Below are 19,562 nucleotides of genomic sequence, written 5' to 3'. Positions count from 1 at the left end.
CATTAACACTGGACCTTTTAAAAAAAAATAAAGTCATTATGCCCTTGTTATTCTCCTTCAAAAGGAACAGGTTACAGGTAACAATTTTATTGTAATGTATTTATCTAAAATTTTGGAGAAGTCTGACCTGAGATTCCTTAGTCTTTTGATATAGAGAAGGTATAGAAAAGCCTTATTTTGGCCTGGGAAATACAGGGGAGACCATCCTCTAGGGCTAGACTACTATTAGGTAAAGCTGGTGCGGTGATTTCAGAGGGCACTCTTCCTATATCATATCAAAGTAAGGATCAGACCACGCATCCTGACAAAAGTATATTACCTCCTATTACAATGCTATCATGCGGCATTTCTTCTAAACATGGAATCAGCATCTTGTCTAGTGGGGCCTTAAGATTCAGTGATCAGTTTTTGGGGCATCTATGGGAATGAGGGAATCTTCTCCATCCCAGGCAGCAAAATGCCTCAGATCCGCTTTGCCCACCTCCAGATTCACAAGTTGTTGCTATTCCAGTGGCCTGCAGAGGGCAGCAAGACTATGCAGCATCCAAAGAGAACTTGGGTTGGTTTGCTTTTTAAAGATCCATTCTTCCAGTATTTATAATTATACTGTGAAGTGTGTTTATTGCATTAAACCTGGCTTCAAAATTGTATTCCAGTGCATGCACAAGGTATTTTTGACAGTTCAGTTTGCCTGGCTGTGTTTCTATCAGGGTCATGGCCACATGAGTGAGGACAGCTGGGCTACAGAACTCTTTGGTTTAAATATGTAACATATAAAGGGAAAACACAGAGACTCTGCCCTTGTGGATCTGTTGAGATAGAATCCATTGAGCATATCATGCTCAGATGTAACAGGCATAACAAGATTCGAGGAAAATATATTACACCTCTCTTAAAAGACATGACAAGCCAATCAGACTCGGATTACTGTAACCAATTGTTAATTGATCAAAATCAGACTACTACAGGACTGGTAGCGAAATTTTGGGCAGCATGCCATAGTAGCCAGAATAGATAGCCAAACACAGACATTAGTCTTATATTGTTATATTTGTAGTTTTATTGCTTTTTGTTTATTTGATTTGGCTTTTTGCAGTATATGTCAGTACTTGAACCTCTGCATTTAATTTTGTTTTATGTATGGCTTGATCCTGTAACTAAGTACAGATGTAAAGGGAAAACATGGAAACAGCTATTCAGCTAGACAGAAGGAAGTAAAACCTTCACCTTGGGAGCCATTCCACACCAGTTTGTGTAAGGCACTGGGTTAAGTGAAAAATGGTTCAGAGCATTACTTTTGTTTTATCCATATATCACAATATTTCATCTTATTACATAATTTGAAACATACGAGGCCACCCATTTAGGTTCTGTTTCATCAATGGTCATTCTACTTGTTCCTTTCATGTATCCTTAGACCCACTCGGTCCCTAACCTTTATGTCTAAACTCTAGGGTAATGGCTTACTGGAAAGGCTGTTCCAGAGGTAGCAGGATTCCCAGGCGTACTTCCAGGTGATAGTGCAAAACACGGGGAAGAAGATGAAGATGAACTGCTGAGATCTTCTTCAAAGTTGAAGGAATCGGGAGCAGCAGGATCTGAAAATGGCATTCAGAAAGAGTTGGTGTTATTACACTGGGATCTGGAAGACAATATTCACTCCTTTCCATTACACAATGTTTTTACGTCTGACCACTGGCACATCTAGTTGATTATCTTCCACTCTGCCTTGGCTATCAGGTCAGACTAAAACAGAGATCATGTGGAAAGCCCATGGCAGATTATTTTTGAGTCCAGCTCTCCAACTTTCTCAACACTGTTTGAACTGCTCCTTGCCTGTCCTGGTCTTCTTCAAATCCCAGACAGCATGGCCAATGGAAATGACTGGAACTACAGTTCAGTCCCATCTGAACTACTAGGTTGGGGAAGGCTGCTATTAAGATCCCTCTTGCTGGAGAATGACAGGACTCCAAGATGTTTCCACATGGTTCCATTTGAACCTGTCGTTCTACATCTAGCCTATGCACCCCTCCTTTTTTCCTCCAAAAGAAATCCCAAAAAATGCTGGCTTGCTGTTTTCCCTCCCATCGAGAGCTATCATTTCCACTTTGGGTAGCACCCAAACCTCTGAAGCCATTACCCATCATGGCATCCTTGATGCCCGGATCCAAGGGGAGGATGTTTTTTTTCACTAGTTCAAGAGGCCCAGGACGGTGTAGGATCTTCTCACTCAGGTCTTCAGCCAAGCGAGCCTTTTTGTCCTGCAGCTCAGCAGCTTCTCCCAGAGGCACTGAAAAAAAGAGAGAAGAAAACAGCGATGGAACCTTTAGATGGGGCAGGAAAAAAAAAACACCAGCCTTGTTGGATCACACTAGGTTCCCCTTGAGATTTAGTCCAGTCGTATCCGACTCTAGGGCGCAGTGCTCATCCCTGTTTCCAAGCCACAGAGCCAGCGTTTGTCCGAAGACAGTTTCCATGGTCACGTGGCCAGCGCGACTGGACACGGAACTCTGTTTTTTTCACACCGAGGTGGTACCTATTTATCTACTCCCATTTACATGCTTTCAAACTGCTAGGTTGGCAGGAACTGGGACAAGCGACAGGAGCTCACTCCATTGTGTGGATTCGATCTTAAGACTGCTGGTCTTCTGACCTTGCAGCACAGAGGCTTCTGTGGTTTAACCTGCAGCGCCACCACGTCCCTATCAGGGATCACACGGGAGGTTTATCTAATCTGACATACTTTGTCCAAAGATAGCCTACTCAGTGGTCCCAAGAGGCCTCACAACAGGGGTAAGGTGACAATTGTCCTCAGTGTGTGGTAATTAGAAGCAAAGCTTGGAAAATTTACTATTTTCAGCACCAGAATGCCCAGAATTCTGCAATGACCATGTCTCCACAGGCAATTCTAGTCCCAGGATTCTGAGGACTGTAATTATTTTTTTTTGTAAGCTTTGATTGAAAGTATGTTGTTGCCTATGTATGTGCCTGTTCCACCTTCCCTCCATGAGGATAATTAAAGACCCTTAAGCAATTAGTAAGCAATACAAACCTTAAGGAAGTCTACAATATAGAGGAGTGAGGTTTATGTACCAATAAATACTGCTCAGTCAACAAGGAGGTGCACAGGGTTTTCCACAGCAGTAGCAGGGAAGGTCCAATGATTTTTATTTTTTAATGTCAGGAGTGAGCCAGAACCAGAAGACTGTGGATTTTTTGTTCCTTTCCCACACTTCTGCCCTCATCCCACTTCTGTGAAAACGGGTGACGTCCAATGACAGGTCTCCCAGATTTGAGAACCATTATCATTACAGGAGGCATGCAGTGGTGCAGGACTGGTAAAGGTGAACAGGGCCCAGGCAGATGCTGGTCTTTACCTTCCGCTGCTTGGCCCTTCGCAGTGCTGGTCTTGTGAGGCCGGGGCAAGACTTTCAGCTTGGCAGCCTCATTGGCCTGAGGAGAAATTGAAAGCATGGCAAGCTTAGCAAGACTCCTAGCCAACCAAGTCCCCATTTCCCAGGCCACTCATAATGAAAGACGACGCAATGGCAATGCTCCTAAGCCTTGAATAGTGATCCGCATGTGGCTGAAATAGTTACCTTTTGAATATAACTTTCAGAATCCCCCAGCCAGCATTTTATTGTTACATGCAGTCAAATCACCTCCGACTTCACGGCGACCTTATGAACGAGTGATCTCCAAAACGATTCTGTCTGCAATAGCCCTGCTGAGCTCTTGTAAACTCAAAGCTGTGGCTTTCTTGATGGAGTCAGTCCATCTTGTCCTTGAGAGAGCCAGCAGAGCTATCATAATAATAACTTTTCTACACTCTGTCTAAAGATATTGGACAGAAATGGGGGATTGCCATGGCTTTAGCAGTCACATGAAATTACCAAACCCTGGATTTTGGGCAGCGGCTGGCCCTTCTAGCAAAACTGGGAGCAATGCAGACTCTACAGCCCCACTAGGCAAGGTTCTGCCTCTCACAGGCGTGCCGCTTCGCCCCTGTGTGCACACAAGACTCAGCTCCCCTGTGCATGGGGTTCCATCGTAACCAGAACCAAAGGGGCTGAAAATGATCACTGAATGAAGGAGGAGGAAAGCTGTGTGGAGGCGGGCAGAATTGCATGCACATGTGCAGGTGCACAGCTTAGAGGGAACTTTGCGTGGAAGCCATCATCACTCCAACTCCAGATGAACTAATAATTGTATGCTGTCAAGTAAATTCTGACTTACGACAATCGTTTTCGGGGATTTTTCTAGGTAGAGAGTACTCAGAGGTGGTTTACTTTTCCCTTCTCTGCGGGGCGCAGGGGAGTGCTTGGGCTGTGCAGCTTGCCCAAGGCCACACAGGCTGGCTCTTTCGGGATGCACAGGGGGAAACGGAACTCCCAGCCTCTTGCTCTGCAGCCAGATACCTAACTCACTGAACTATCCAGCCAGCCGAGATGAACTACTCCTATCATCATCATCATAGAACTGCAGAGCTGGGATGCTATGGATCATCAATCCAGCCCCCATGAAGAAGGCACAGTGAGGAGTCAAACTCCCAACTGCAGCCAGATACCTAAACCACTGAGCTAAGTGAGCTAAGGCTGATGGGAACTGGAGTCCAGATACATTCAAATGGCTACAGTCAAGCCTCAAACCATTTCCATAATCAAGGCCAAGGAAACTTTATAGCTTAAAATGTTACTAAAATGCTGTTAATGTGTTGTTCACATGGAATCTTTGGCTCTCCTATTTTATTGTAGGGATGATAGGTGTTGTAGGCCAAAACACTGGGGTAGCCAAAGCTTTGCCAAGCCTATGCAACTGTAGTTACAGGGGGGCCCATTTAAAAATGAAATCTGCTCATTATACTAGGGGCTAGGATCACATCATCATACCCTGCCCTAGCAAGGGAAGATATGAATGAAACATGAAGCCCCTTTGTTTAATTGTGTGAACACACTAAGAATTATTCAATTGACAGTCATTTATCTTTTCATCCCCACTGGAAAACTAGGGTTATTTCACAGCTTTGAACAAGCCAGGATATTAAGCCATAGTTTGAAGTTGCACGAACATTCTGGCTTGTTTCGAAGCTTTTAATGGAAGAGTTTCCAGATGATTTTCTTCCCCTCCATCACAAAGGTGGAACTATAAATGCAGTAAGGAGCTGTTACGCAGGCAAAACACTAATTCAGCTCTTCACTTTTTCAGCCAAGATGAGATAGGTTCCACCCATAAAGTTAAAACAGTGATTTCCAACCTTGAGTCCCTAGAGGTTCTTGAGCTACAATTTCCAGCAATCCTGGCCAGCACAGATAAAGGCTTCGGGTCCAAGAATATCTGGGGACCAAAGATGGGGAACCACTGGCCTAAAATGACAGCTAACAACTTGCATGCAGGAGGTTTTGAAAATGGCCGCTTGCTTGTGTTCGTAGTTAAAGAATAATAGGTAATGGGGTTTTGGGATGAGGTTGGGGACAGGAGGATTTATGCATCTTCGACTTTGCTGTCTGTCAAGGCAATCAATAAACAGAGTAGCAGAGTATCCTTCCCTATGGTGATACTCACCCTGTTCTGGCCCTGTCCCCCATTGGCCTGTGAGAAGGTTGCAAGGGGTTTGTTCAGTGCTGCAAGAGAAAGAAAGGGATACACGTTAGCATAACCACTGAGGAAATTTTTCACTTCCCATGAACACATCCTCTTTCCTTTCAGGAATATACAGTGTTTAAGATAAGATAGCTGAGAACTCCCAGAAACGGAACTAACTAGCATTTGCACAAAGAGATGGCCTTCTGCCAAATCAAAAGTCATGGGAATGCAGAGTTTTGTAGGAGTCAAAGCCCAGCTGAGTCCTCAAGCAGTCCAAGACATCTGGAAAGCACCAGGTCAGGGAAGACAGGATTAAACTTTGCTTCATTGTATTAAGTCCCCTCCATTCCATCTCACATAAATGAAATAAAATTTTAATCTTTTTGTTTTTAAAACCCCTTCACACCTTCTACCATTGTGCGGCCTGCAAAAAATTCAACAGGTGTAGCTTTGCCCTTTGTTTCTTCCTTATGGCAGGAAAAAGCTTTCCCTGTTGATTTCTGCCTGATCTTTTTTTTTTTTAATCAGCCACTCAAAAAGACGGCAAACTTTCCACTGGCTTCCACCCCTCTCTTGAATCTGCTCTGGAATCCTGTTCAGCAGGGGGATCCTTTTACATATTGGTGACTTACGTGGCATTAAGTGACGTTCAGAGAGCTGCTCTTGAGACCGCCGGTGTTGCATCCGCAGCTGGAGCACTATAAAAAAGGCAATAAGATAGAAATAATGGTAGCAGCTTTTTCCATATCGAACAATTCAAATGGGGGGAAGAAGAGAAAAAAAATTAAACTCCATCCAACAGACTTCACAAAAAAGTTAAAAATAACCAAGGACAGATTAAAAACATTTGAAACAAATTAAAAACAGTTTTATAGCATTCAAAACTAGATTTGAGAAAGATTGAAACAGTTAGAGATAGATCCACAAAGTTTTCCAAAAGATAGTTTTAAAAAGCAGTTCTAGAGTCCAAAGGCCCTTTGCAACAGCACAGTTTTACCTGCCTGTTGGAAGTCAACCTAACTTCTCTTTGAAGGAAATCCACCAACCTAACCCCTCAAGGTAGTGGGATGCATAACAGGACCCTGGTTGAAGGTCTCAGTTTCTAGGTAGGTATGTACAAGGAGGAGATATTTTGGCTCCAAGATGTTTGCAGCTTTATAACTTAAAATCAGCACACTGCTTGGAAACAAACTGGAACGGCAGTAGATTCAAGATGGATGTTAGATTATCTGTAAAGCATACATGAGACCACAGTTTGGCCACCACATTTTGCCTTCCTTATAGCCTTCAGCACTTTCAATATAAAGACTAGATGGGCTATTTTATAATTTGAGGTTAGCAAAGTTGACCAAATTTGCAATCAGTTGCTTTGGAAATACGAATCTGTTCAGCTCAAAATACACAGGTGTAATATGACTTGACCTCTATTTACCCTCAAAGTTACTCTCCACCTCAGAAAGAAAATGAGTTTGGTTTTTATTTTTGTTTTTTTTAGTTTGTATATATATGCAATCAACAAATTAGTCACCTAACTAATAATCTGTAATACGGAACAAACATTAGCTAATTAACATGATTCCAAAGGGCTCAACACCATGACGGACGGTTCCCAGGGAAGGATGAAAGGATGCACCAAAAATACAAGGCAGAAATAACTAAGTTTTATTTTAGATAAATGTTTGTCACATTTTGTTTTACTTTGTTGTATATAGTATGCATCAATTCAAATAACATTAAAAAACAACAACACAGAAACAACTAATTAAAAAAAGTGGCGCAGATGGAAGCTCCCAATGGTCTTATTCTTAACTGAATAGAACTGTTTGTTCTCACTGTTTATTTGTTCATTACTATTTGACATTTTAAAGGCAAAGATTGCTGATGTTATGTGCCATCAAATCTCTTCTGACTTATTGCGACTCTTACAGGATTTCCAAGGTACAGTACATGAAATGTTCAAGGAGTGATTTTACCATGGCCAACCCCTAGTGAGTTTCCACGGCCGGGCGGGGAATGGAATCTAAGTCTCCTGGCATTCGGTGCAGTGCGCTACCCACAACACTACAATGGTTAATTAAAGGCAAAAACAAATCTTATGGAAAGATCCTTAGGCAATCTCTCCTGTTTCAGAAGTTAAATCTTAAAAGACGGAATCTGCAAATTATCTGAGGTGAGAATAGGTCTTCAGGTGCTTCAGCAGTTAAGCAATTCCTCTTCTCATCTACAGTATCTGTTTCTGTTCTAAGTTATGCCCTCAGACAGCTACGGCACGTCTCTCCAGAGGCCCAAATTCTTCCCTGAGAACGTTCTGCTCATGGAAGTCTGTTACTGATAGTTTTTCTACTGGACGTAGGTCCAGAAGACAGGACTTTGAATACGCAGGATCCAAAGGCCTTTCTACTTCCATATGATAAAGCCCCTCACCTACCATAGTCTTGGGCTGATATACAGTCGTGCCCTGCTGGACTATTAGCCCGCTCTACGATGAATGTGCATTACGTTGACGTTTTTGCGATAGCTTTTGCAATCGCAAAACGATGGTTTAAATGGGGAAATTTCGCTTAGTGATGATCAGTTCCCTGCTTCGGGAACTGATTTTTCGCTTTACGACGATCAGAAAACAGCTGATTGTTGGGTTTCAAAATGGCTGCTGGCTTTCAAAATGCCCCCCCGCTGTTTTCTAGGACGGATTCCTCACTATACAGGCACCGAAAAAGGCTGCTGTATGGATGATCTTCGCTGGACGAACAGGTATTCAGCCCATTGGAATGCACTGAACAGTTTTCAATGCGTTTCAATGGGTTTTTTCATTTCGTTTGACGATGTTTTCACTCTACAGCGATTTCGCTGGAACAAATTAACATCGTCAAGCGAGGCACCACTTGTAACTTTTCCACAGGAGCTAAAGCCCCACTGCTTCTTTGTAACCAGGACACTTGGCTACCTTAATCTTGGAGCAAATGTAGCTAATTTTCCACCATTCCTTTCAATGGGCACTCCTGGTAAACCTGGTAAAGCCACCCCAACCTCTTTCATGTTCCTTAATCTGATGCTTCAATACAAACAAGCAAGGAACAAGAGGGCCTCTACTTCCAGGTGTAGATCAAGTAATGGAATGTGAGGTGGCATCACATTTGATTCCGCTGAAGTTAAACTGCGATTTGCAATTTACAGAAACAGGCCAGAATGGCATGGATTAGATGTGTATTGACTGGCTTGAAGAATTCCAAAGAAACTGTGCTGCAGAAATCACATGATCCAATGATCCTAGGCTGTGGTTTTGGTTTGGTAGTAACGTTTCCAAAATGATTCCCTTGCAGTTCCAGAATAGCTGCTCAATAGATTAAACTGGGAGTACGGACCCAACACCAGTGGGAAACAACAAACACAGTTAGCCTTTGGCAAAGACGGTACTGTATCTGCTAATGAGTCAACGAAACTGGAGATGAAAACACAACAGCTGGAGCAAAAGAGGCATACAATTAAACAGGAAACAAATACTGTACTCCAAAAATCAAATGAATGCATAATTAGTATCTGCCCAGAAAAGTCGATTAAAACCAGTGGTGAAGAAATTGGGAGCTGTAGCTCTCTTAGGGGTGAATACAGTGGCAGAAGAAAGGCAATGCAGAGCAGATTTAAAGGAAAACAATCACTACTGTATTGCTACTTGAGAAGGAGCCTTTTAACAAAAATGAAAGAAGGATTTTACATCAAGTCTGCACAGGATGGAAGGTTCAGTGTATCTGGGAGCCAATTTCACCCCAGTGGGATCCGCTGCAGATGACTTCCTCTGAAAACCAAAAGCATTTGGGTGTCGACTCCGATTTTCATGAAAATATTATTTTGGTCACAATGAGGTGTGTGGAGGAATGACATGTTTTGAAGGAGAATCGTGTTTTCTGAATATAAAAGAAGCAAATTTTGGGGACTCTAGGGACAACATAATCAAGCACGGGGCCAAGAAGCTCATGATTCATAACAGTGGAACAAGAGCCTTACATAACAACTCTCTCTTATTCAATGTGTAAAAAAATGTAAGTGCATAGGTGGAATAACTGTGTAACCGGTATTACATCAGCATAAATGGGCTAGAACTGAAACTATGATCATTCGTGTTTGGTTGAAAAAAGTGGCTTACAAAATTTATAACATGTTAATAGACAGTAAATCTGGTGACACTGGAGGTGCTGGATAGGTATAGGGGAAAGACTGAGGACAAGACAGTAAGAAAGGGCAATTGGGAGCCCCAAAGAACACAGTCTCATCAGAAATAATGAGAATAACACCACATTTATACACAGAGAGTGTATGACACCAGCCAGACTCAAGTCATATACACAGAAATCTAGCAATGAACCTCTGGAGAAAATGTCATGGCCTAGAAATATATATTCACATATAATGAGAGTGTCCACAGTTTAAAAAGTAGTGGGAACAGATATTTTAAAAAGCAGAGAAAACTAGTACATGTCATAGCATGCTAGTAGCCTTAATACTAGTTTTGTCATCTGTTTCCAAGGAAATATTGATTGCACAAAGAATCACCTGCTTTTTTTAGGGGGTGGGGTAGTGGGTGGTTGGGCATTGCTAAGAACTAGAACTAGGAAGTTTTCTTCATCAATGGAAAGCACAAATGTAGCCAATTGTATTGATAGAAAATTTTGCAAATCAGCTAAAAAGACTCATAATCCTCAAGAAGATATATTTTACAAGATGTTTAAATTTATCATATACGCTAAGCAGAAGAAAGACTATGTCATGGGACACTGGAAAGATGTACAGTGGACCCTTGACTTATGGAATTAATCTGTATTGGAACAGCGGCTGCACGTTAAAAAGTCTGTAGGTCAAGTCTCCATTGACCTACAGTGCATTGAAAACCGATTAATCCCGTAACAGGCCGTTTTTGTTCCATTTTGGTTTTTTTCTGGTCTGTAAGTCAATTCTCAGGCTGCAAGTCAAACCTAAATTTTGCGGCCAGAGAAGTCTGTAACTCAAAAAGTCTGTAAGTCAAGCCGTCTGTAAGTCAAGGGTCCACTGTACTTGGACAGACTGAACAAAACTGTTACTGTGAAATCTTAGTCTGATGTAAAAATCCATAAAATCTAATGCCCTTGGGATTTAGTACCCCCCCTTTTTTACCATTTTCTCTTATTTGTTTTCATATCTATTGTGTGTGTGCGTGTGTGCATATGTATGTATGTATGTATGTATGTATGTATGTATGTATGTATGTATGTATGTATGTATGTATGTATGTATGTATGTATGTATGTATGTATGTATGTATGTATGTATGTATGTACAGTATTTTTAAAAAAGAGATGAGCTAAACCATTTGGTCTGCTGCTCGCAATACAAAAGCTAGTGCTCCTTCATTACATTGCAGATGCCCAAGGATCAAGTGCGTCCCCTTGGCAGATCTAAAATGTGCTTCTTATCCAATGACAAAACGTCTTGGTCCCCAGGGGAAAACAACATGCTCGAGATAGAATGGAATGGCTCGTCATTGACTTGCGTTCACAGAGGAACAGATATGTCAGATTGGTTTACAGGGAGAGGGGCTCAGTCGTGGCTGCAAAGCTTATAGCCTTCTCAGCATATTTTACTCCCAATTTGTTGTTATTTGCTGTCAAGGCAGTTACAACATATGGCCACCCCATGAACTAATGACCTCCAAAAAGTCATTTTGTTAAAAGCCACGCACAGCTCCAGACTGAGACTTCCTTTTCTGAGTCAATCCATCTCATACTGAGTCCTCTTATCCTGTTGCCTTTCATTTCATTTTTGTTGCAGTCAGCAGAAAGTGAACGAAACACATCCAGAGCTACATTTAATGCAAGGTGGAAATGCCCCTCCTTCAAAGCTACACATATATCCCAAATCAAACTAAATATTAAGGAAATTAATACGGAAATCACCAGATATCCGCTTGACGATTCATCCTTCTCGTTTATGAATATCTGCACTGTTAATTAGTTTAAGACAGTCAATCAATTTCTCTTTCTCTTAACACACAAAATTTAACACTCAGTTGCCCAGAGCAGACTCTAATTCAATAATAATTACATGCCATCAATTCAGTTCTGATTTACTGCAACCTTTTCCAGGGTTTCCAGGTAGAAAATACACCATTCCCTTCCTCTGGGGTTGTCCTGAGACTGTGCAGCTAACCCAAGGCCACACAGGTTGGCTTTTCTCCAGGGAAGCAAACTCACTGAGCCATTGGGAGCAAACTCTACCTCCAGAAAGAGATTTTCTCCAGCCGAGAATGGTAGCATTGAACTGGTGATTCCAAACCACTCCAGCCCCTTAGGAATCCCCACCTTTTAACTAGTGCATCACTTTACATTTAATCTCCAGCTTTGATTATATAAAGACTGCCATGTTAACCTCTGCCTCCGCTCTAAGCTGACTCTGGAGCCAGTATGCTTCGACCAAAGCAATAGACAAATCTCTGAGTTATAGTCAACTTTTTTTTGCCTCCAGAGACAGAAAGCAGGCACTGAACTTTTGACTATGCATGCTGGCAAACCACTCTAAGAGTAAACTGATCCCTTCACACCTGTTTGCCATCTTTATCTTGGGAGTTCGTATACCTAATGAGCAAAACATCTGGTCACCCTGTGGGACTTTGACCATCCCTTCATTTCCTCACCGTTTAACCTCATGGATCATTCTGGAAAACTCAAAAAAAATTGCCCACACCAACACACACACACACAATTCTGAAAATAGTCATTTTGTAGGGATGCTAGGAATTCTGTTTTCCTGCCTGTGCGGGAAATAGACAGAACTCAGAAGTTTTTTTGTTTGTTTTTTGTTTTGTATCTTCCACAGTGCCATGCTCCATGCATGAAATGAATGAATACATCTGCCCCTATTCTACCCAGAATTGTTTGGAAATGTAGAGAAGGTCAGAAGGAGGAACGTCCAGCCGAATTCTTACCACACTCACAGACCTGCAACTAATGATTATGTAGGAAGTGAGGGAGAAACATGACTACATGATGGCTCCACGGATTTTATGTATTACTTTTAGAGATCTCTGTAGATGGCTCCACTTGTCTCTTATTGGTCCAGGATGATCACTGTCTATTTGTGTAAAAAGTGGATCAAGTGTATGAGGCCTAGAACAGAGCACATCACTACATCAGGGATTTCTGCCAATCCCCCCTCCATCCTTCCCAATCTGGTATTATGGTGGTTGGAAGAGGATGAGAACTGTAGTCCAGCCTACTAGAGAGGCAGCAGGTGAGGGAAACCTGACCTATCATATTATGCACCACAGAGGAACTTCTGCAGATAAGAGTTGGCATTGAAGCTATAGACCAGCTGCACTAAAAACCTAAATTAGTTTCACTGTGTTGCTTTGAGGGCTCTCTTTTTTTTCCCCCCTCCAACGCCCACCACGACTGTTCCACTGGGAGAATCGCTCTGGCTGCTAAGCAGGCTAACCTTGTCCGAGGAAGAGTGCAAACCAGGGAATGACTGGTTTGAGTGAAGTCTTCCCCACTCCCTCCTCCTCCTCCTCCCATCAAACACCAGGCACGTCATACCTTTGGAGGGTGGGACTGCTCAAAGCTTTTCTATTCCTGTGCCCCCTTCTCTCCTGCCCGCTTGGGCATTTGTCCCGTTGTCAGCAGCAGCTGGGGTGACGCCACTAGCTATTTATTTAAAAGGCTGGAAACACAATATGTCCCTTGCTCCCAGGCCAGAGGCTGCAAGAACTCTTGCAGAGGGTAGGATTTGGAGACCCAGTGGATCTGGAACAGGACAGTCCTTTCAGCCATGACACAGAGGGGCAAACAGATTTTTTTTGCCACTTTGGGGAACTGCAGCCCATGCTTGGTCCTTAACAGAATTACCTATATAATGCACATAATACATATCCATATATCTATATCCATAATCACATTATATTTTGTGGTCTTATGGACCAGATGGGCAGGGTACAAATCAAATAAATAAATCAAATTTTCACTACGTCTGTGAGTGCCCCCACCTATCTGAAAAATGTTTTGCTGAGTAACATTTTACATTTTAATTGATCGAAAACCAAAAGAAACTAGAATCTTTCTATGAAACCCAGAATGAGACTGTCTCCCTTTCTTACTGGATTTTAAACATTTCAGTTAGTGAACTGAACTTAAAAAGGGTTTTTTATCTAATTCTCACTGCAGCTGCTTTGCAAGATAACTGGAAGATGGGCAATAAAATACAATTTAATTTTCCATTACTGTACTCTCATTCTTTATTGGAATAAAAGGCTATTTCAATTTGGTTGTTCTTTAGTACTAAAGCTTTAGCACATAAACCTTCCCAGACAGACAGCACAGGGTTTTATGTACAGGATAAAACATTTTACAACCACAGGCTACACTTTTATAATATAATACAAAGACACATTCTGAGGGGTGTATATTGGAGTGAGACACATGAGGCTCACAATGGCACCACAGAAGCCATGAAGAAAGACACCTGTTATGTCAAACAGCCGACGGGCTGTTTACAATCACCTGGTTTGAACAAAATGGCCCTTGGATACCAGGATATAAGAAACGCTGACCAGAATTCCTGAAGGAAGAGAGCTGTTACTATTGACAGAAATGGCTGCTGGTTCTTACAACTGACCCAAACAAGTGTGTTCAGTTCCTTTGGCTTTGTTATTAAGGCTGGAGAGAGCACTCGGTCCCCCTTTATTTCACATACATTCATTCCTGTTCCTGTTTTTCCTACCTACATTTCTTACTGTTTTTGCCATCTGGCCTGTACCAAATACCACCACTACCTCAACTGCATCCATGTAACTACCACTGCTCTTTTTCCTCAGAGAAGCACAGCACAATTCGGCAGGTTTTTAAAGCTTTGTGTGTGTATATGAGAGAGAGAGAGAATGAGAGCGAGAGAGAGAGAACAATCAGTCACACTGGTCACATAGCTGCACCATGTTTCTCTGGCATAGGTTGGCATAGAAGAAACATTAAATGCTGGTGTTTCACAATCTGAAGGCAAAACGGACAACTATAGAACTGGGGGGTTCTGAGCTATTCCTCTTCTGCCTGAGCCATTTGAGGTATCCTTGTCTATACAGAAATGCACATTTTGAGTCAGTGACCAGAACTGAACTCTGCACATGTTAAGAGGCATCATGCTGTTGTTGAAAATGAAAAATGACAGGGCCCTCTTCATCTTCATCCCTTCCCCAAAGCACAGATTTACATAGCCAAGTATGCATAAACTGAAGGGTGTTAACTGAAGGGGTAAACTAAAGAGCTGGCCATTCCTTTGGCTTCTTGGGCCATTTATTTATATCCTAATGGAAGGGTAAGCACATGCTTCTTTGTATGGCCAGCCCAAGATATTCCATTGCCTGAGGTAAAGCGGCAAACAGCACAACCTCCTCTCAAAGTAAAAGTGTACAGCATCCTAAAACAAGTCCAAGTTATTTTCACACCTGAAGGACATTTCACAAGCATCTCACCTACTTCCTGAGAATAAAAATTCAGTCATACATGAGCATTTGGATGCCCTTTCACAGCATCCCAAATCTGCTGTCTCACTCTTTCTAATGGCATATCTGGCCGTTCTTAGCACAATGAAAATATAATTACTTTTGCAACTTTGGAATCACAAACAGTCATTTATATCAAACAGAAAACACAGAACAGCTCTGTTTCAGGTGCAAAGCCGACTGCAAACAGAGGTTACCATTTTTCCTGGTCACTTCTACTCTGCATGTCATTAAAAGTAATGAGCCAGAGAAGTCCATGTGTGTTTATGTGACATCATTTTGACTTAGACACAAATATGCCCAAGACCACCATTGTACACAGCAGCTGGAGGAGGGGATAGATTTGGAGTGAGAAAAATACCAATGTCTGTTGATCTTTCTATACAGGTAATATCTTTTTTTCCCCTGTTTTACGCTACATTTAGCATTATGGCATTCCTACATTGTGGGCAATTAAAGTCTCCACTTGTGAGATCTTCAAGGGATTAGTTGTTTTAAAATATACACTCAGGAGTGGACCTCTATAGAGAGAAGCCATGCCCCCCCTAGGCCTTGCTCTCAAACTGACCACATACCATATGTAGTGAAACAGTTGACACTCTATTATATGTGGATCGTCTCCCTACACATGTCTAGAAGTAACTTCAAGGCAGGCAAGGCAGAACAATGAAAATTTGGCTTAAACTGTATTGGAAAACAGGGCCTGTAATGTTGCTTCACATGTTAGACGACGACAACAACAACAACAACAACAACAACAACAACAACAGCAGCAACAACAGCAACAGCAACAGCAACAATAAATCTTAGAACTGCAGAGGTGGAAAGGGCCCTATGGATCACCGAGTCCAGCCCCTATCAAGTAGGCATAGTGGGGAATCAAACTCTCAATCTCTCTGACAAGCAACCCAACAGTTTTACCTTACTCTCAGTACTAGTGATGCGGAAGTGTCATCTGCCACACCCACGTTTTAGCCTTGTCCCATCCATGGGAATACACTGTCTGAGGTGACTACCTCATTCTGCGTCATAATAGGGCTGGCCTTAAAAGCAATCCAGCTCCTAACCTACTGATTCAATGGGGAAAGTGCCATTGATGTGGCAGGGCCTCTGATAAATGCCCAGTTGTCCTGCCTGCTGACAAGGCACCTGCATTAAGGGAGGCAGAGTTAAACAACAATAACAACAACAGATCTGACCATTAGAGAACAATCCATCAAGAGAGTCTATTTTGAAGGTCAGGAAGAGTATCCAGTCTCTTCACTTAGTGCTCCTCTTAGCTCCACGGCTATGAAACAAAGGCAAAATCATGCAAAACGAGCAAATATATGTCATTTTTTTCTCGAAGTGTATTTATATTTAAGCTTGTTTATTTATTTAAAATAAAACTTGCACCTCATGTTACAGTTTTGGTTAAGTGTGCAAAATCACAGCATAATACAATATGAAGAGACATCAAACCTCACCTCAAAAACTGCCACATACAGACTAATGGAGTAATCAGCATATATAACAGATGAGACTGCAAGTAAGCTCTTATGCCTTATAAATAGAAATTGTGAATGGCATATACTTGCTTACCTAGCACAGATTACAATATCAAGCAATCAATCCACTTCAAGAGTTAGCATACTGCAGGGTTAGCACAGGCACCCAGTGACCTGTGCAGGAAGCATCCTCTCTACCCAAATTGGATTGGGGGTGAGGTACACACACCATTCAGTCACCTCTGGTAATTATGGTGTTGGGCAGACTTGAATCATAAAGTCATGAGGGTCCAGGCCCTCTGTCTCTCATCAGCCTTGCCAAATTCACAGGGTTGATGTGAAGATAAATTGAGAAAGAGGAAAATGGGATCTATATACTGTACCTTTGAACTCACTGAAGAAATAATAATAACCATGTGCCATCAAATGAGTTCTGATTTATGGCTACACTTTTCAGGGGTTTCCAGGTAGAGAATAAGCAGAAGTCGTTGGCCATTCCCAAACCAAATAAGAGTCTAGGTTATATGACCAGCTTGCTCTCTTCATTCATAGATAATGGGAAGGCTTTTAGACTGGAATGTGAATTCACAGGAATTTCCTCTGACTTATAGTCTTCAACGATTACTCCCAGACCAAATCTATACAAACAAGTACAGTACAGTATATAAATTCTAAGAACAAAATGTGTGGCAGCACAACCTATGCCCCACAATTTTTGTAACATCCCATCATGCCACTTTCACCTTCAAAAATATTCCTATTTCTGTACAGAAGAGGGGTGGGAACCTCAAACTAAGTCCAGATCCCACTTACCAGAACGGAACTTGCTTCTGATCATCATCGATCGTTCAGAAGCCAGAAGTGTCATTTTTGCAGTTCTTCCAGTTGCAAACCCAAATCTGAGGTAGCCCCCCGTGATATTCAGCATAAGGAGAGGATAAAAACAAAAGAGATAAGAAGATTAGGAAAAGGAGAAAGAGACATTCACCCCTCCAGGAAGCCCACTGGGCTTCACTTTGTGTCACCCTGAGGTGTTGTTAAAAACTACACAAAATGTTGAACTGAAAGGCCCTACAGAGGTATTTTCTATGGACAGCCTACCTCACTGGGCTGTTGTGCAGGTTGTGCAGATAAAAGGCAGGAGGAGAAAGCCATCCATGTCACCCTCAGATATACTTGGCAAAAGGGGCCATGTAAAATGCGACAACAAACACAGCTACTGTACCTTACTGGCCTATTAAGGAGGGTGGAACTTGGGGGGGAAGGAGTGTGTAGGTGATCCCCAAGTTCCCCGGAAGAGGAGTGAGACAAAAATAAGGATTTTGCGGCTTGGCCACTGGGAAAGAATTCAATAGGTGAAGCGATCCCTGGCTTCCACAGGAACTATTAAGGAGCGGGATTCACCTGTTGAATTTCTGTCCCGTTTAAAGGTACCGTAACCTCACTTGCAAAGAGGTGGGAGTGGCAATCCTATTCTCTTGAATCCCGGATGATCTGCCCTCCTCGGACAGATCCTGTATCCCGGACTCCACTCCCGCAGCCCCCAAAGCCCTAGTTTCTCTCGGGAAACCCAGGGGGTCCTCCTGGATCGTCCCTCCACCACCGCCACCGACGCCAGCCTGCCCCCGGCCAGCAGCCCCTTCCATGCCAGTCGCCCCCTCGTCCGGGCTCACCGGAAAGGGATCACAGCGGGTCCTTCTCTTCTTGCTGGTGCCGGTCCCTGACTTCGGGGTGGGGGGGCGTTGGGAACCGTCGGCCCCCCGACGGCTTCTCGGGGAGGGTCTGCCGGTGGCCTCTCCGCGCAGGACGGGGGTGGCGGGGGTGGCGCTGGTGGCGGCGTCCTTCTTTTCCTCGCTGCCCAGGTGAGGATGGCACCGGCGGGCGAGCCGAGCGCAGGAACCTGCGGAGAGGGTTGGGCCGAGGGCTCTGCCCCCCCCTTGGTGGGGGTCAGACGCCACCGTGCCCCCCTCTCCTCGGCTCCGGGCAGCTGGGATGTCCCCGTGCCCCCGCCATGCTCTCCCCCCCCTCCCCGACGGTGCCACCTGCCGCGACACCCGACACCCGGAACGCGCTGCTGGCTCAGCAAGCAGCACCGCAGACCCTCCTCGGCTCTCTCTCTCTCCCCCCCCCCCCCCATATGAAGCTCTCCAGATCCCAGTGCCCCCGCCTCCTTATGCCGGCCCCACGCCTTTGCCCCAGGAACCCAGGCGTTCTGGCTCCACAGTGCCCCACTCTTGCTTTCAGGGAATCCAAGGGTCCCGTCTACACCGCCTTTTAACATCTGAGGCAGAAAAACCCGCCAGTACCTCTCCCTTGAAGAGCATCTTCATCCTTCAAAGCCCCCCCCCCAATGTACTTTTTGAGGTTTGTTTGAGATTTTCGTGGTGCAATTACCCACCCTTACTTATGCTTTCTTTCTTTCTTTCTTTCTTTCTTTCTTTATTTATTTATTTATTTATTTATTTATTTATTTATTAGATTTTTTACCCCGCCCCTCTAGACAATGTCTACTCGGGGCCGCTTACATAGATAAAAGCACATCAATATAACATATATAAAATCACACACACACACAAAATACAATTATAACAATTAATTCCAAATGACAATTTACCAAGATGGCATGACTTTTTTAAAAAAAGAGAAATGTTTGTTTGTTTATTTGACTTCTATAGCTCCCATAGTGCATAGCACTCCCTGGGTGGTTTCCAATTGGAAATGCAATCAAAAGAAACCCCAAATAAAACAGCCCTAAGTTGCAGCATCCTTTCCTTCTCTCTCTCTCTCTCCCCCTACTTCTTTCCCACGGGACCAAGGGGTCCTGCCTCCCAGCACCCATGAGTATCAGCTCCCAGTCAGCCAGCCAAGGAGACACACACGTTTGTTTCCTCAGAATCATTTTCAGTCAGCAACCCCCCTCTTTTCCCAAGGGACTGATTAGAAAAGAGTCACGTGTCCCCATTTGCCCAGAATGC

The 19,562-nt window shown here is 43.3% G+C and overlaps 1 protein-coding gene across 1 annotated transcript in view; it reads right to left on the bottom strand.

The window, feature by feature from the left end:
• The window catches only part of MAMSTR (MEF2 activating motif and SAP domain containing transcriptional regulator), a 29,095-nt gene extending 10,442 nt beyond the window's left edge, over positions 1-18,653 (bottom strand). Inside the window, exons 1-7 of the mRNA XM_020798786.3 lie at positions 18,261-18,653; positions 17,401-17,486; positions 6,216-6,281; positions 5,563-5,621; positions 3,378-3,453; positions 2,141-2,290; positions 1,468-1,598 (exon numbers count right to left, since the gene is read on the bottom strand). Of these exons, the coding sequence (XP_020654445.3) occupies positions 1,468-1,598; positions 2,141-2,290; positions 3,378-3,453; positions 5,563-5,621; positions 6,216-6,281; positions 17,401-17,455 (537 nt within the window). The 5' untranslated portion in view covers positions 17,456-17,486; positions 18,261-18,653. The remainder of the gene's footprint in view (positions 1-1,467; positions 1,599-2,140; positions 2,291-3,377; positions 3,454-5,562; positions 5,622-6,215; positions 6,282-17,400; positions 17,487-18,260) is intronic.
• Between the last annotated feature and the right edge of the window lie 909 nt (positions 18,654-19,562).

The sequence above is a fragment of the Pogona vitticeps genome, chromosome 6, assembly GCF_051106095.1.
Source record: "Pogona vitticeps strain Pit_001003342236 chromosome 6, PviZW2.1, whole genome shotgun sequence".
Lineage (NCBI taxonomy): Eukaryota > Metazoa > Chordata > Lepidosauria > Squamata > Agamidae > Pogona > Pogona vitticeps.
The sequence above is the reverse complement of the archived record's forward strand: the minus strand, read 5'-3'. Positions and strand labels throughout refer to the sequence as shown.